General features: G+C 39.5%; 1 protein-coding gene and 1 pseudogene across 2 annotated transcripts in view; one reads left to right on the top strand and one right to left on the bottom strand.

The window, feature by feature from the left end:
* The window catches only part of LOC139354565 (uncharacterized), a 48,571-nt gene that overhangs the window by 29,422 nt on the left and 739 nt on the right, over nt 1-18,410 (top strand). Inside the window, exons 2-4 of one of the 2 annotated variants that reach the window (XM_070998821.1) lie at nt 5,473-5,631; nt 5,695-5,956; nt 18,354-18,410. The exon at nt 18,354-18,410 is cut by the window's right edge and continues 739 nt beyond it. In XM_070998821.1, coding sequence (XP_070854922.1) covers nt 5,473-5,631; nt 5,695-5,956; nt 18,354-18,410 — 478 coding nt within the window. Of the gene's footprint in view, nt 1-5,472; nt 5,957-18,353 lie in introns of both variants that reach the window. The other variant, XM_070998820.1, reaches the window with a different exon arrangement.
* On the bottom strand, nt 1,460-2,573 carry LOC139354566 (tetraspanin-33 pseudogene; annotated as a pseudogene).

Below are 18,410 nucleotides of genomic sequence, written 5' to 3'. Positions count from 1 at the left end.
CGAAAAATCAGATGGCTTACCCGATTTCTTATACTTTTTATAAGTGTTTGTCTTAAGGTTTTTAAGTCTTTGAAGCGCATTGGTAAACCAAGGTGGCCTGTTTGTCTTTGAAGGAAACCTATCAGGAACGCATTCATTAAAAAAGGTATTTAACACTATATAGAAGTGTTCAGTGGCGCTTTCAATATCCATACAATTGTACAATTCTGTCCAATTATATTGAGAAATCATGTCGTTAAGTTTTTTAAAGTTACATTTTCGGAAACATCTTACTTTAGTTTGAGAAACTAAAGGAGAGAGGGTATCAACACATGGGAGGCAGATTGTCAATTCCATTGTTGGATGATATCGGTCTTCAGGTACAACAAGAGCGTCAATTCTAGATACCGTGACTTCAGACGGGTCTGAAACAAACACAAGATCTAGTTGTCTATTTAATGAATTCCGTATAAAGCTTACTTGCTGTAACGATAATTCTAGAAGACCATCAACAAAATCATGGGCGGATAGAGGTATAGCGACTAGTGAGTCAGTAGGAGGAGACCAAGAAATACCAGGGATATTAAAGTCACCCAAAACAATCAAAAGGTCACTGTTAGAAAGAAGGGATAGAACAGATTTTATCGCAGACAGGTGGTGCTCATAAATTATTAAATCAGAGCCAGGTGGAATATAGGAGCATGTAACAAATATTGAGAATGATTGCAAGGAAACTTTCACACTAACAAATTCAATTTCATTAGGAGTATCAGAGTGAATTCTCTCGGAAGTTAGGCTAGTGCTAACGGCAATCAGCACACCGCCTCCCCTACGTGAGGAGCGATCGGTCCTATAGGCATTAAAATTGTTTGACAGAACTTCATTGTCAGATATCTCTGGTTTCAGCCAGGTTTCCGTAAAAGCCAAAATATCAGCAGTAAATGCAGAGGAGTCAGCATAAAGCTTGGGTAGCTTCATATTTAGTCCCCTAACATTTTGATAAGCCAAAAATAAACTTTTTAGTTTTTTGGCGCCGTGGAAGGTCTGTTATTTGTTCTCGGTTTTTTGGGAACAAATTCTTTTATTACTATAGTTACATATTTAAGATTTGTGCTCCTTGTTGGCCTTTTTTTAATAGAAATGGTTTGCGTATAAATATAAATGCATCGAGATTTACAAAGTTATTCACTGGCCAAACATAATATGGCGTTGTTTGGTCGGATTGGTATAAGCATACATGAGTATATCGTTTGAGATGAGTTTGTAAAAGAGGGAGATGTAAATATGTATGGGTATTTTACAACATAGTACATAGAGTATAATCGGTTGAATATAATAAAAACTATATTGGAGACTAAGATATTTAAGAAACTAAAAGTCCAGTAATCATCATTGTCCTTTTGGCTTTCGAGAAACATTCAAAATTAATATTGCACGGTATAATTTGTTAAGTAACGAAAGACCAAAAAAAATCAAAAAATTTAAGACTGTCACATCATTTTTTCGAGTTGATGTATTTATATTTATATAAGCACGTTTGCTATTTTGTCCAAGTTTCATACGGAGTGGCACAGAAATTTCTTTTGTTGGAACTAGTATTGATGTTTAATGTACCCCCTATAATTATCACTCTTGGCCATTATAACTCTTGACGGCTTATGAGTGTTATACAAAACAAAGGATTCTGATAGTATGCAACGTTCAGGTGCAATCGTAAGGCCCGAAAAATTCGGGCAGTACCGGATCTCACGCAGACCAACGCGACTTCTGCAGTTCGATTTGGCCTTCAAGAGTCTTGGCCAAATAGATGACCAACAGCTGGATAAGCGCGATGCCCAGAGCATTGCCGGCAATCACGTACAGATTGTGCTCGGCCCAAATCCTAATGACCTCGATACAGCCCCTAGACCAGATCCGTTTCCTGGTCTCCGGAACCTGAGTCTCTTGGACACCGTAGCCGCACATGATGTTCACCAGTCCTGAGGATATATCGGTTGCATTAATGCAGCAACTGTAGGGCACTCCACACTTTTCCACCGACGGCGAGCTGCAGTTGAAGTACTCATTTTTGCTCCAATATTGGTAGCCCGAATTACTGAGACCACAGCACTTGAATTCCTGTTGAGCAAAGTCAATGAATTTCTGCAAGTCCGGATCGTCGCGATACGAGGTGATGATCTTGTCCGTGAACTGTTTCTCCAGAAAGGTGTTCATGTACTGCGGGCAAACGAAGCAAAGGATGGCGATGGCCATCTCCAAGAGGAAGAAGAGGATCAGGAACACGGAGTACGTCTTCAGCAAGGAGGTGTTCTCCCGCAAAGCGCTTAAATAACCGAAGAAACTCACCAGAAAGATGACCATCCCGGCTAGAATCATAACCAGGGAGATGTTCAGGATCACATCGTAGACGTTTTCTAGTCGCACCGACCCGTTGGCCTCCTCCCATTTATCCATAAAAGCATAGATCCCGATTCCCAGGAGCAAGTCGCCAAATAACCAGAACATAAAATTCAGCATAAAGATCATGTACTTGACGCACTGGCTCACATATGGGAAATGATGCGAATGCATCACCTCGTGCACCTCGATCCCACTATTTACGGAAGGGATTCAAATTAGAATTAGCGCTCGGGCTTCGCTTGATGTCGCCGGCATCTCCTTGACGAGAGTTAAAATTTGACCTATGGCTTTGACCTGATTGGTTTGACTCTTGTGTCTGGGGGAACCTCAGTTGGTTAGGTGGCCTATAGTTCTGATAGTTTTGGTTGAAGGTCTGTCTTAACAAAGGCGCCCTTGACGTAGGGCTCCTCGGCTTCCTAATAAAGGCATTAAGAGCCTTGTCCCTTTGTCCGGCAAGGAAAGCATTGGTTATCTCCGTTGAGTAATTCACGCTTTTTATTTTGTTCATTATTAGTGAGACGTGGTTATTATTCCTAAGGTAAAAGTCTTCTAGCTTTTGGTTTACCTGGGTCATTTGAGTCAGCTCGTACTCTAGCGTATCGACATCTCGTTTATCGGCGAAGTGTAATGCCAATACCCGTTTGATTTCTGTCCAGTCGCCATCCCGTACATTGTATGCATTGGGCGCCATGTCGGCGTTGCCCCTTTTGTCTAATCTGGATAAGGACTGACCTATATAGGGGTTTAGGGTAGTTAGAATTAGACCAAGAATCAGAACTATAAGTAGATTGGAAGAATTCAGTAAATAAAGCTGCAATTTCGAGATCCGTAGAAGCCTCAATAGAGTTTAATCGTACCGATGATGGCAATGCTGAAGACTTTCGCTTAGCATTAACAAAGTTATAAAACTGATTCGATTCAGTTTGAAAATTCATATTTACATCGAAAGTCGACTGTCCCAACATGCACACCTTTTTCCTATAGTGTTCCAAAAAAGTAAAAATGATATAATTATCTATTACAAAAGATGTCATTTCAATCAGGTTCGTGGTGGTCGATTTTCTCTTAACAAAACCATGTTTACACGTTGATATCAAAGAGGAGCACAAATGTTGCAAATGAGAGGTAATAATGCGTTCAAAGGTTTTAGGGATTGCAGACAATTTGGCAATTCCTTTATAGTTCTGGATATCCACCTTCGCACCCTTTTAGATCACAGCAAGACTGTGATCATGCTGCTGAAAGGAAAACGTTTACCTCAACTTCAGAGCCACAGGTTCCCATGATGCTCATTAGTTGCTCTCATTTCGCTCAAGTTCGGCTCGGCTATTTCCTTTACCGAACAGCAAGCAGGTTCCAAATGAATGGTTCGCTGATAGACCCTTGCGGGCAGCCCCGTGTAACTGACACTGTAGCTGCTTCGTATTTGCCGACAATACTTGCGCTTCGACCGGAGAAATAACTTCTCCATAAGCCAATCTCCCGACAGCCAACCTTAGTGAGTCGATTGAGGACCGCGCTCCACTCCACATTGTCGAAAGCACCTTTAAAGTCCACAAAGATTCCAAGTACGCGCATCGTACGGCTGTTCGGCACTGTGTTTTTTGCGTGCATCAAGGCGTCCTCTACGCAGCATCCAGGCTGAAAACCGAATGGCCATCTTCAACCATCCAGCAGTACTTCCTTCAACCTTTCCAAACACTGGTAACAGACATATGCCACGATAGAAGGCAGGATTACTCCTGTCCTTATCAGGCCCTTTTAGCAGTGGTATCACTCTTGGATGTTTCTACTCAGTGGGGAAGTATTCCTCTGAAAGACACTGAGAATACAGCGATGTCAGGTGCTGAGGGATGGCACGCCACACCTCCTTAACGATACCGCCCGTGATGCCATCAATGCCCGGAGATCGCCGGCTTTTCAGCCTCGCGACATAGGTCGCCACTTCGAAGGTTTCGAGGTTTTGTAGTGCACCAGGGGGTATGTCTGCTCGTGTAGTCAACTCCGCAACAGTGAAAAAGCTGCAGAGGAGCACATTAGCGCAATGGTGCCACGTTACGAGAAGCGCGTCGTTTGAACGAAGACATCCAAGCTCGGTTGTCTTTTTTCATCCTCGGCATATCCGATAGACTTGTCCCCACGGATCTTCCTTGAGGCGTCCTACGAAGTCCCGCCAGTTGTTCTTGTTTGTCGTCAGAATAAGCGTTCATACGGACAGAAGGACATACGGACATGGCTATATCGACTCGGCTAGTGATCTTGATCAAGAATATATATACTTTATGGGGTCGGAAACGCTTCCTTCTGCCTGTTACATACTTTCCGACGAATCTAGTATACCCTTCTAGCCCAAGAATCTGCATCCTTGGTCTCAACATTTAAGCTTTTATAGTATCCGAGATCTGAGCGCTTATACGGACAGACAGACAGAAATATAACTTCGAAAGTTGTCAATATCTTGACCGGTTTTATGTCATTGTTTTTAATTCATTAAAGGCTTGCATAAAATGGTCGTCCATTAACAGTTGCTGTTATTTAACTTTGTCAAAAGGACTCGGATTTTAATGTGGCCTACCCTACAAGATTTGTAGATTAATTATGCTGTGGTCTGCATTGAAATATTTCATTTTAAAGGTAGTCCGTCTTTTGACCGTTCGTACGTAAATATTTTTAATGTTTTTAAAGTTGGCAGAAAATGGGCCACCCCTTACACTTTCGAAATCTGTACTAGTACAACTTGTTTAAAAGGACTTGGACTCCGAAAAGGTAATATTAAAGAGCTTTTGTAAAAGTAAGAAAAAGGGATTTTGTTTTGAATATATCCACATGCATGCCAAAAATCATTCAAATCGGACCAGCCATTAAAAAGTTATAAGCAAAAAAGGAATCGCGCAGGGCGTGATGAACAATGTCGGGAACAGTCTCTTTGCTGCTTGCATATCTCCATCTCCCTCGCACACTGAGTAAGAGGTAACTAATAGTCAAGGAAAATGTCTATAGCGTTCTCCATTATTTACTAATATATTCAGCATACTGTTTTAAAAATAATATACTTTATTTATATATCTATTCCATTCGGTTTATTTATTGCAGATCATCAAGCGGACCTTACACCATCGGAGTCCTTCTGGCAGCAACATGTGGCCACTTCTAGTAGTTCAGCTCCATTTGATTCACCATTCTATTCGGCAGCACATGGTCTTGTGCAGACTCACCCTTCTATAAACCACCCAAGCCCCGTTCCTCTTAATGGTAATAGCATTGGTAATAGCTTACCCGCCGCAAGCGTAATTGGTAGTAAGCCATCCTTGACAGCTGGAAGCGGGTATCTTAATTCACGCGGAAGTCTACCGACCTCTGCTCGATATCCAAGCAACAAGATTACAGGCACCGTGGTCGAACCCAATCCGAAGTCACCATTCCGTCACTTAGATTTCTCTACTAGTGCAACTGCCGAGCTGCGACGCAATCCTGCTTTATCTGCTCCTGATGAATGTGCCCGTGCTTGCCGAGAAGGCGAACCTCCAAGAATTTGCTATTACCATTTTACATTAGAGTACTACACAGTACTTGGCGCGTAAGTGTTTAATCATCTGATTTTTACGAACACCAAGAAAATATATACTTTATAGGGTTGGAAACTCTTCCTTCTACCTGTTACATACTTTCCGACGAATCTTTTATACTTTTACTCTACGAGATAGCAAGTTAGAATATAAATTTGTCATCAAGATTTTTTTTCGCAGACTAAGTAACATAGCAGCCGATATTTATGTTATCGTCCTCTTGCGATTTATAACACTGTAAGATCTACCCCTCTCCCTTTCTTTGACATTTAGCTGCACTGTCTAGAAACGCAAATAAACACCCAATGAGAAAGAGCTCCGATTTCCCACTTTTGTAAGGTAAGCAGCAGTGTTGAACACCGTCTGCCTTTAGAATATCAAGCAAGTTATTGTATGGCTGTGACGTTATTGACGATGTTTCGCCTATTATTCATAGTTGGTTAATAACTTTTAAAATAGTTATTCGATTTAGATATTTTTTTTAGTGTTGCTAAATGAAGACCGAGTATACCGCTCAATAATGCGTTTTTTACCATGCCACTACTGAGTTTTTATATTGATTTATAAGCATTATAGTGGGACAGTACAAGAGTAAGAACGCTTAATTCCACCTTTCTTTTAGAGTCAAAATCTCAGCATTCATACGAGCAGATGGACTTGGCTAGATCATCTCGGATAGCAATCCTAATCACTTTATTATCTACCTCTTATATAATTTCTAAGCAACAGTTTGAAGATATAGGAGTGGGAAGTTTTAGCTCTTTTAGCATGACGCAATATATCAACAGCGTACGCGTCTGGATACGATTCGGCAGAGTGTTCAGCGAGCTGTTGATACTGTGAGTGTTCGTCTGACACAAAAATGCCACTTAATATGTGTTCGATGTCAGCGAAAAACACATGATGATGCTGACGGAAGGGAACGCATGAAGGATTACCATGATTTGTAAGCAGCCCTCTGATTTTTTTCCAATAATTTTATAGAATATCCTTTTAGTTTTTTCATACATAATATTTAACTTTTTGTAAGTTTATGTGCTTTTGTACTTGGACTTCATTAACGCAGCTGGCCAGCCGCCTTGCTGGTCCTTATCATGTCGGTCGCTGATCAAGCCATTGAGGATACTCTATATGGTGATGACGCGAATGTGGATAACTGCGATCCACTTCGATAATCTTTTTATTCATTTATAATTGGGAATTCAAATGTCAATGTTAGCAAGAAGTTTTCAATGTCGCGAAGAGGTCGTGGTGGTGACCACCGTCAGGTTAAAGGAGGCTCGGTCACAGAAATTTAATTTTAAAAGAAATTTACACTTTTTTGTTGATCTTTTTCACTCATCGCAAATATATACGTTTTTACCGCTTAGGCGTATACAGTAACTAATAATAAAAGAGAATTTCGTTCTTTCTTTATAATTGTCAAAAGCATGGCGCACTTGTTGTCCAAGAAGACCCATTTCATCCAACATTGGAATTAAGATATCTCCTTTACTTTCTCCAACTAAAAGTAAGTGCTTTTGTTAAAGTGACTATAATAAACTGAACTACATGATTTTCCAATATAATTGGATAAATTTACACAATTTCATGCTTATTGAAAGAGTCACTGCTTATTGAAAGAGCCACTAAAATATTTTAGAGCGCTGTTAATGCTAAGCGAAAGTCTTCAGCATTGCCCTTATCGGTATGGTTAAGCTCTATTGAGAAATCTACGGATTGCGGGTTTATTTGCTGAGTTCTTCCAAACTACTTATAGCTCGGCCTTAGTAGGGCCTTTGACTCTGTAAACCACTCTCTTATTTCATTCAAATTAAAACAGCTCGGCTTAACGAATAATCTGTTAACTTATCTTCAAGTTATTTGAATCGTAGATCTCAGAGGGATATATTTAAAAACTCTATTTCCATGATTATCTACGTGACATCTGGATTGCCTCAGGGTAGTCTTGTAGGCTCCCTCCTGCTTACTCTGTTCATTAATGATCTTCCCTCTATCGTAACTCACTCTCGTGTACTAATGTATGCTGATTATGTTAGGCTTTGTTTATCTTGCAATAATATAGGGTCTGGATTCTGCTTGCAGTGAGATCTAAATGATTCCAGCAATGGTGTCAGTACATCCTTTCGAGTATCAACTATCTTATTCATCTGATTCATACACTACCAAACTATTAGAATATTGTCCATCGGCTTGTTTTACGTGGTTTGCACTGGGATCAAAACGTGGTTACCTTCTCAATCGAGTATTGATTAATTAATTGCTTAATTTGCCTTTCTAGTAAATCGAAAAATAGTGCTTGTTACTAGTTTCTTGCATAATCTTAACAGAGGTGATATAGATTCCGCAGATTTGCTAAGCCGCCTAACCTCTAATTTTCCTGTTACACTAACGCGCCACTACTATCCTATTAACTTGCCACGATGTAGTCTACGATCTAAGTCTACACGAGCCCATTCGCGTTCTTTGTGCTAATTATAACACCCTGTATCATCTATTTGTTTCTTAACTTCTATCGTTATTGAATACTAAAATCATAACTTTAGTTTTCGTTTTCTTTTACCAGTCATTTTTTTTGTTCTATGTACCTTCCTCGCGAACCGTAATAGCCCGAAATTAAAAGTGGGCCCTGTGCGTAACAAGCACGTGCTTCGTGTCGTTGGGCCACTTGCTTGTATTGCTCTTAGTCCATCAACTTTCAACGATAATAAAGAATAATTGTTGGGGCGGGGTGGCTTGATCGCTGAAGTTGGATGAAGTCCCAAGAACGAAGGTACGAAAAACACGGGGGTACTTTGGGGTTTTTTTATGCGTCGTTCGTGTGTGTTTATTGTTACACTTGGAAAATAGGTAGAGGTAGACATCTGGAGGTAGACATCTGGATAAAACTGCCGCTCGACACTGCCTCCAGAAATTAAACGACCTTTTGGCGTGAACAATAATAACAAAAAAATCAAAGACAAACAAGTGGATTCGGGTCAAGGACCAAATCTGTTATGATTGTAAATGAAGTGGACAGTATTAATGTTTTTCTTAGTTTTCTTAGTTCCATTCACTATTTCTGTGATTTATGAATAGGCTAAATTGAGTATAATTTGAGCTACAACTAGAGCTTAAAAAATATCAGAATTTGACTTTTTCGATTTTTTCCAAATTTTTTTTTAATCGTATCGATTATATTGATATTTTCTAAGAAAACAAAGTGAAATCTAAAAACATCTTGTATTCAGTCGTATTTACTTCCATTGTAAGTTGTACATTATTATTATTTGAGTTATTATTGTGAAATTGTGAAAATTATAAATTTTCTTGGCACTCTTTACTCTCGGAAAACATTGATGATTCCGATATATATCGGTGTTAAGAAAGAAGCTAATTTCAATATTGACATCGACAGTTTTCAAGAACAAGCTACAACTCGGCAAGCTTTGACAGTGTTTAATTTTATTGTAATTAATTATTTTTACGTTATCAACAGACGCCTTACAGTCACTAAATTGTTATTGTCCGTACGTGACACGGACAGACGGTTATAGCTAGATCGACTCGACTAGTAATCCTGATCAAGAATATACTTACTTTATGGGGTTGGGGACTGTCTTCTACCTATTACAAAATTTACCGATTTATTATTTTAATATTATTTACCAAATTGGTACCAAAACCATTAAAATACGATACTCCATTGCAAAGTTATGCAATTAAAATGCATTTTTGGCTATTTTCAAGTTAAGACCCTTACTCGTAGAGTAAAAGGGTATACTAGATTTGTCGGAAAGCATGTAACATGCAGAAGGAAACGAACTGCCCTGCCTCGATTTCAATGATCAATCATCACACCTCGTCTTTAGAGATTTATCTCAAAAACTATTGAAAAGAATGATGCAAAAGGGTCGGGAAATAGGATGAAGCAATTTGTCAATTAAATTTTAAATTGAAAACCGGCCGGAAATTAGTGTTTACGCTATCGCTTTGGGGCTCTGGTGTTTACGTAAGCGGACTTCTGGGCCCTCTTTGGGGCTCTGATGTTTACAATATCGACTTGAATGTTTACAGTATCCGTTTGATGCGGAGTGTGTGAAAATGACTGGGTGGGAATAATGAGTAGAAAGAAATACCTGATCACGGTTGTATCTCGGAATCAGTCAGAGTTATTTGGAAATTGGCTTTTATCTCAAAGTTCTTTATAAATTGGGAAAGTTCCCCTAAATAATGTGTCATATAACTATCATGTTTGTATTCATAAGGGAAAGGATATAGGATGTATTTAAAATAATTTATATCTTGTAAGCGTGAAATGAAAATTGGCCGTGCCTTTCCGACACATTCGAGTTCATTCATATATATTTTTTCTGAGCTGATAAAAATAAAAAACGAGCACTTCATAAAAGGCAATCTTTAAAATAAAATACAAAAAGGTAATTGGCTTGACGATAAATGGAGAAGCAACCTGTTGAAAAAAAATGCATGATATTTTTAAATGCGTAAAATCAAAGAGCAAAAATTAAAAAATATTAATTCATTGTTTTCTACGTTTCACAAACGGTAGTCGTTAAAATAAATAAGGAAAACTAACTTCTATCGCCTTAAAGGCAAGGCAGATTTGTTATTGGCGCAGCCACCTAATTTGCGAGTGTGTAGTTGTGGGTGTGCTGTTTATTTACAAACAAAAAACATGGTTTGATTCCAATTTAAATGTTTGCTTTTATTTAAAAAAAACATTTTTCATTTTGAAAACATAAGAAAAAGAAATTCTTAAACCGGAAAAAGTCAATTTAATTTACAAACTTTTTCTTTTGGCTGCAAAGTGCATTCAAAATATTTAAATCAACCAAAAATAAATTTATAAGTAACTCACGCCAATTCCTCTGACCTGTCTCAGTAAATTCTAATATAATTCAAATGGTTTTATTAAAGAAGTTAACTTCGGCAAGCCGAAGTTTATATACCCTTGCAGTTATATATATTAAATTAAAAAAAACACAGAAACTATATCCACCAATTTTCCGATCGTTCCTATGGCAGCTATTCTCGTATGATATAGTTGTCCGATTTTGATAAAATTAAATTCGAAATTCAGAACTAATTAAAAAATGTTATTTCCAAGCATAGGAGTTTATATGTTAAAAACAATAAATAATAAAATAAAGTCTGTAATGCCATTGGCATCCATTCTTGTTTTATTTAATTTGTCTATATTTATTGGCATGCTAAAAATGGTTTAAATTGGACCTTAAGTTAAATCGCGTTTAAATGCACGTTTTCTTTGTGTAGTTCAATTTAAACGTAAACTTTTTCTGTTCAGTTGTTGTGCCAAAAAAGATTACCTGGATTGTACTTGTTTTTAGAAATGTATATATATGAAGTTTAGATAAGTTCTTTAACCTCAATAATGGCATCACTTATAGACAAAACATTTTAAATACAAATAACACATTGTAAAAAAAGAAAGGAAACAACGATTCAAAAAATCCTGGAAAGTTTTGAAACATATAATACAGTTTTAATATACGTCGAGATTTAGGAATTGACCTACGGTTGGAGCTTAGATAAGGTTTTATCTGAAACTTATTTTATTGAAAGTCAAATTTTTAATTTTACGTACATTTGGTTTCTCTTGTTCATATAGTTTTTTATCGGTGCAACCCTAAATTGTTTTGTTTTGCAGTTTAATCAATCACTACGAAAATGTACACAATCATTGATTTTATGCAAAATCTTTATTATTCGGCCGTGTTTTAGTTTCGCTTTCGGAAGATTCACACGGACTTAAGTTTCCCAGACCTGTTCCAAGATTGACTTCCGTCACGAAATCTTTTCTCTTTCTTCCTCCTTCCGAAAACTCTTCGCCAAACATTGGGCTGGTGGGCTTATAACCAAAAGTTCAAATATTAATTGTTTAACAAGGGAGAACGCTATAGTCGATGCCATCGACATCAGATACCCCTTACTCAGCTAAGTGTACTTGGAGAACTTAGGGAGTGCGAGGGAGGTAGCAAAGCGTCTGTTGCTTATGTCTTTATCATAAATTCCCCGAATTGAACCTTTTTCGACATGTAGCTTAACATTGATAATCAAAATATAATCTCATTTACATTTTTCAAAAATATTCAGAAATATGGGGGCTAAGCGGGTTTTAGCGTTATGGGCGTTTGTGGGCGTTAAAGTGGGCACTGCGCAAGAAGCTCTGGCTTCTAATTAAAGAAAACTATAAAAGCTAGAAAGTTGGGATTAAGCATTCAGATTCTAGGGACTCGATAGCAGCGCAAGTTTGATTGAGCGGATTGCCACGTCCACTCTAACGCCCACAAACGGTCCTGTTGCACAGTACCTATCTAGTTGCAAATAATCGTATCAATATCGATATTGTTTAAAAGTACTGTTAATGGCGAGTGCGGAGATTATAACCGCAGAACAGACCTGGACTTCACTTCCTGGTATAGTATCAGTAATTCTTCCACTGCAAACAATGCAGTCTCGATCATGCTTTCGTGGAGTGCAGACGCGTTTTTGCATCGCTGCGAAATTCCCTGTGAAGAGTCCATGGACAAGTCCACCTCCGTGGCAAGACCTATTCCTTTTGTGAATCCGACTTCTAAAGTCGCAGTGTCAGTGCTTCTATGCTGCGTTAGTTGTGCCTTGTATTTGAATTCATTCTTTTCTTCCAAATAAAAGAAAAAATAATTTGGAACTTGCTCGCCTCTACCGCCCGATTGCGGGACTTGCGCCCTACCAACTAGGCCACGATCGCCTCAAAGCAGGCTGGTCAAAGGCCTTTTTTATACCATAAGTCGGTAAAGCAGTGCAAAAATGGCTGGTCTTTCAGACTACGAAGATAAGCTACACATCCGCAATGCTGTGGCTTTACAACAGAAGAAAATGAGTGATGCACTAAATTGCTCATTAACAAAATTATGTCGCCTATATTCGTTTCACAACAACCCACCTGTACCAACCAATGAAGTTGGTCCGGAACCAGCAGCAATAAATGCCGATGATGAGGGCTGGTGGACTCCAATTTCGGTAAACAGCAAACGCCGTCTTGACTCCAGATCAGTCACCAAAGTAATTAGAAATTCCAATAGGCTAAAAAAGAACGTCTCTGCTAACCGTTTTTCAGAACTGTCGAACATGGACATAGTCGTCGAAGTTTCTCAACCGGTCAGCCCCAACGACTCTGAAAAAGCCAGTACTTCTACCAGCAACAACAACGTAGTCAACACTAATGTTGGCAACAACCCCGCTAGCAACAATAAGAAACATAGCCAACCGTCTGGCAGCCAAGGACAATTACCCCCCCACAAACCACCCCCAATTGTGGTTGATCACTGTGAGAATCTGAACGGACTTATTAGATCCACTGACACGATCGTTGACCCGTCCAAGTACTCCCTGAAATGCCACCCCAACAACTCTGTTGCTATTCTGGCTGCAGATCCAGATGCATACAGAGCGATAACCAAGTCTCTAAGTCTATCGAGTATTCATCCGTGGTGTTCATCATTCCATCCCGGATGAAAAAATTAAGGAAAGTCTTACCTTGACTGGCCACAAGGTTCGATTTGTGAATAGACCTAGAAGCCGCTTCGACAAAACCAAGTTCGTGAATCTAGTCATTGTAGAATTAGAACCGGCGGCAAATAACGAAGAAATTCACTAAATTAAGGCACTTTGTCGGCAACGGGTTCAAGTTGAACTCCCCTATAAAAAGGATGATGTCGTCCAATGCCACCGGTGTCAAGCATTTGGACACACTAAAAATCATTGCCAAAAGCTATCCAACTGCGTCAGATGTGGCCTACAACACGTTTTGGAGGCCTGCGTAAAGGATGTTCACCCATTCAAGTGCGTAAACTGTGGCGGAAACCATACAGCAAGCTATAAAGGCTGTGTCGTCTATCAGCAAGTTGCATATCGACGAAAAAGTATCACATCCCATCGTAGCACTGTTTCCCAACAGTCAGCTAATTTGAATGTTCGGTCAAACTTTGTGGGTCAGAACTCCTACGCAAGCGCCGTCCGTGGTCAAGTTAGTCGTCCCCAGCATTAACAAGCTCCTATGACTTTCCCACAGAGTCAACAGTTTCCTCCACTGGGCAGCAAAAATAGAAAGCAAAGTCAGCTAAACCATCAAGTAGCACCACCTCGGCAGCAGCAGCAGTTATCACAGCAACAAGAAAATCCTCAACAACAGCAACAACAGCCAAGTCACCACCAGCAGTCTTCCCCCCAACAACTGGAACGCAGCTCGCAACAGTTGATCAACGACCAGCAATGGCAGCGTCAAGAGCAAATGTTTATGCAATCTAACCAAAATCTGTCGGTCCACGTCGCTCTGATGGACAAGCTGTTCCAAATGATGGTGTCTATGATGGGACTTGTCTCAAAACTTTTGCCTCAAAATTCTCCTAGAACTGCTCAAGCACTCGCTGAGTTTCTCCCAATCAATGTTGCCCAACCATGAGTCAAATCGGCCTCAACATTGGTGCGTGGAACGCTGACGGACTTGCCAACAAAGCCCTTGAGCTTGAGCTCTTTGTAAAATTTAATAATATTGACATATGACAATATTGATCGGAAACGCGGTGGCTCTGCAATTTTAATAAAATCCTGCCTTCAATGTTACCAGTTCTATAGTCTACAAAGTCAAAATTTTCAATGTGTCCCCGTCAAAGTTAAAACAGACCTTGGTGAAACAGCTATTGCATCTATCTATTGTCCACCAAACTTTCATTATTCTGCTGACGACTTCGAAAAACTCTTCGACGACCTGGGAACAAATTTCATAATTGCAGGAGACTGAAATGCTCACCACCGTCTCTGGGGATCCCGTAACTCAAGCACCCGCGGAAGAGCACTACTAGACTTTATACAAAGAACAAATGTCCAGGTCCTTACAACCGGAGGCCCTACACACTATCCGTACAGCCATTGACTTTGCTGTCTACAGAGGAATTCGGCCCGAGAGTCTCTCCCTCAGAAAGTCTTGAACTAAGCTCTGAACACATCCCATTGATAGTGAAACTAAGAGTCGCTGCGCAAAAAACTTCCCGAAGGTCTTGCATCCTTTCTCGGAATGCGAGCCTCCCACTCTTTCAAGAAGCAGTCAACCGGCTTGCTAACCTAAATATGTTCTTACGCTCTCCTGACGCCATCAACGACGCCGTCGAGCTATTTGTCCATATCGCTGCCGAGTCCTTAATCTCAAGCCCAAGCCCCTCCAGTCCACCTCAGGCTCCTTTAAAACCTGAGATTATGGACCTGGTAAGGCTAAAACCATCCCTACGTCGCAGATTTATGAGATCTCAAGATCCTGTCGACAAAAGCTCATATCGACGAGCGGAGGATGTTCTTAAAAAGCTTCTTTATGAAACCAAACGGAAATACTTTAAGATGCTCCTGAATGCTGACTCCACCAAACCTTACGGCCTTAACCTCTGGAAATCCACACGGAATATGAAACGACAGCCCCTACGAAGTTCCGACTCAGAAATTTATATAGCTTTTAAAAACGAAATTGAAATACGCTTAAATGAATAATAAATGAATGCTATTGCGTTCGCCGGCAGAAGTCTGAAATGTATATATATTTATGCTCAGTCACTTGCTCAGTTGTTCCTTGTGGGCTGAAACTCCTGCGAAGGTGGCCTCTGGGTAAAATTGGCAGTACCTAAAAAAAGTGATTAGGGGTTATCTGATGGGTCATCTAGAAGAATATGTGGTAGCGGCCGAGCGTTTACTATGTTTCCAGCCTTGGACATTAGACTGCATAATATATCCACATAGATTCCTAATGCACAGTACATATCCGATGGCTCCTTTAACGCATCTTACTAATCGTTCACAGCATCCCCATTCGTAAGGGGTTAGTGGGCATTGAATATTTTCTCATCGGCGATCTTACTATGGTCGAGCTTTTGTATCCCACCTGTCACTTTTCGTTCAGCGTCAACTTAGTCAGTAGTCAGGTCTTTAGCGATCTTTAGGTGGGCAGCGCTAACCGTCAGGCAGATCCAAGCATATTAGGAATAGTCCCATATAGTCGATACCTACATAATAAAAAAGGACTCAGCTACGGGTGGATTGAGGAAATTCTTTGCATCCAACTCTTGTCCCAAGACTGAATTTCTCGCAGCCCAACTAACTAGCCACAACGATTCGTACCAATCTTGTGAGTGAGGAGGAAGAGCCTATCCAAAAAATTCTCAACTTCAGCATTAACGGTGTCGGATGAAACTTCCTCGCTGGCAGATGTGTTTATGACTGGATTTGTATTCCAACTCCCTCTTGAAGAAATCTCCTTTAAGTCAGAAAGATTACCTATTTGTTCTTTCAATATTTGTTCCGAAATCAGCGGGATTCTTCGAAGTCGGTATCCAAATCCGCTCGTCATTTGAAGTCGTCTACAAAATTTAGTGGATTCCCACTTACGGTTTGTATATCCAATAGTTAGTTCTTATCCATGCATCCGAGTCTGATCGCATACAGATTCGAGTCGGGTGAACGTAACGAATGTAAAAAAATGAATTTTATTTAGTAGATTGTATAATATAATTTGATTACGAAAGTTTTCAGAACTTTTCTTCGCTTTAGGTGCGATCGTCACTTGATTTTTACCTCGTTAAGATGTGGTTTTGCTTGATATCAGAAGTTTTTCTTTTAAACATCATTTATATAATTAATCTTCATACAGCTTCAATTTTCTTAATTTTTACTTCCGCCGATCCCAAACGAATTAAAATTGTTACAGTCTTTTTATGTAATCCTTTTAGGTTTTGCAATATCTTTTGATTGTTGTACCACTATATATGATCGGACCATCACAGCAGTGATGCAGTGGGCTTCGTCACAAAGTGAATTGCCGTCCACAGTGATGATTGAAAAGAGTGCATTTTAGATTTCGTCAAAATTTGTTTACGCAGAGATGGAATAAAAGTCGTTTCCAAAGGCGTCAAAATTATTTCGAAATTCCTTTTTACGATATAAAGCACAAGCCTGTAGCTTTAGTAGTTCACCACTCCTCTCAAAATATTTGCTTTTTTTAAGTCTTGGTATGTTACCCTTTTAGTTTTTGCAATACCCTTTGATGGATGTATCACTAGAAACAATCGGACCATTACAGTAGACTTTCGTTTCTTCGTTTATATATAGTAGTCGTCTTCGCACACCCTCCTAGTGCGCTTCGTCACTACGTGCACTGCCCCCACAGTGATTGGCGGTTGGAGCTCATTTAAAAGTGAAATGCACTTTGAAATTTTTTTATTCTACGAATGTTTGGACTTTTTCGTTAATAAGGTTTTGCTTGTCTAATATATCCAACCATCTATTGGAGACGTAGATCTTTTTATACGATCGATGCCACAAAAATTCTTCTGCGTCGCTATAAAAAATTTGATCGCTCCCTACTAAAATGTGAACAAACCAATAGATTAGGTTAGGTTAGGTTAACCCGGACGGCCCTCACGGGGCCACGCATGGGCCAATATGGCCCTTAGTTGTCCGGTTGATTTGTATGAACTTTGAGATGAGCTAAGAGGTTTTTAAGTCCACAAGGATCGAGGTGTTTTTGGTGAAGGCAAGAAGAATGCCAGTAATGGGGCACTGAGGTATCTTCTTCTTGCTCGTGAGAGTGGCGGGCAATTGCAGTTGAGATGGTTCAAGGTTTCAATAGCCCCCGTTTCATCGCATTTTTGCAGGTGCGGCTGTTGAGTATTCCAAGCAAACCAATGTTTGGAAAAAAATTCAAAAACACTGCGGGTCATTGTTTTTTTTATGCTAAATTTTGATTATTAAGCCATGTTTGAGTGATGAGTTTTAACCTTACGAAATCGTTTACCGTCTGTTGCTAATCTCTTAACTTCCAAAAAAACATCATCGAAACTTTCCACTAAGCATTCGGAAAAAAATGTTAAAAGTACATGCGAGAATTCTACTTTTGAGTGATATTTTAATCTAATTCCTTACCGTTTATCGTTTATTACGCGTCATTAGATCTTAAATTAGGAACAAACGTCTAGCTTTTACAGTTTCGGATATCTCAGCATTCATACGGGCAAACGAGCAGACAGACATAGCTAGATCGACTCGGCTAGTGATCCTGATCAAGAACATATACACTTTATGGGGTCGGAAACGCTTCTTTCTAGCTGTTGCATACTTATAAAGCCCTTACAAGTTTAGTGCCGCCACTTGTTAAAAAGGCACAAAACAGTAATGATAATAGCCTTGGCATTACAATTTTTAATTACCCTTTCCACAAAAATATGTTCGATCCTATAACAGCTGCATCTACGGTCATCCTGAAAGTTGTTCAACTAATATATATTATTACCTGAAAGACATAGTTTTAATATTTTAGAAACATTCTTTGTACTTAAATATTGTGTATTAACTTCTATATATATATAGTGCTTGCCAGGTATGCACTCCAAATGCCACAAACACGGTTTGGAGCCATTGCCAGTG

The sequence above is a fragment of the Drosophila suzukii genome, assembly GCF_043229965.1.
Source record: "Drosophila suzukii chromosome 2 unlocalized genomic scaffold, CBGP_Dsuzu_IsoJpt1.0 scf_2c, whole genome shotgun sequence".
In the NCBI taxonomy this organism is placed as follows: domain Eukaryota; kingdom Metazoa; phylum Arthropoda; class Insecta; order Diptera; family Drosophilidae; genus Drosophila; species Drosophila suzukii.
This window is presented reverse-complemented; position numbering and strand designations above follow the sequence as displayed.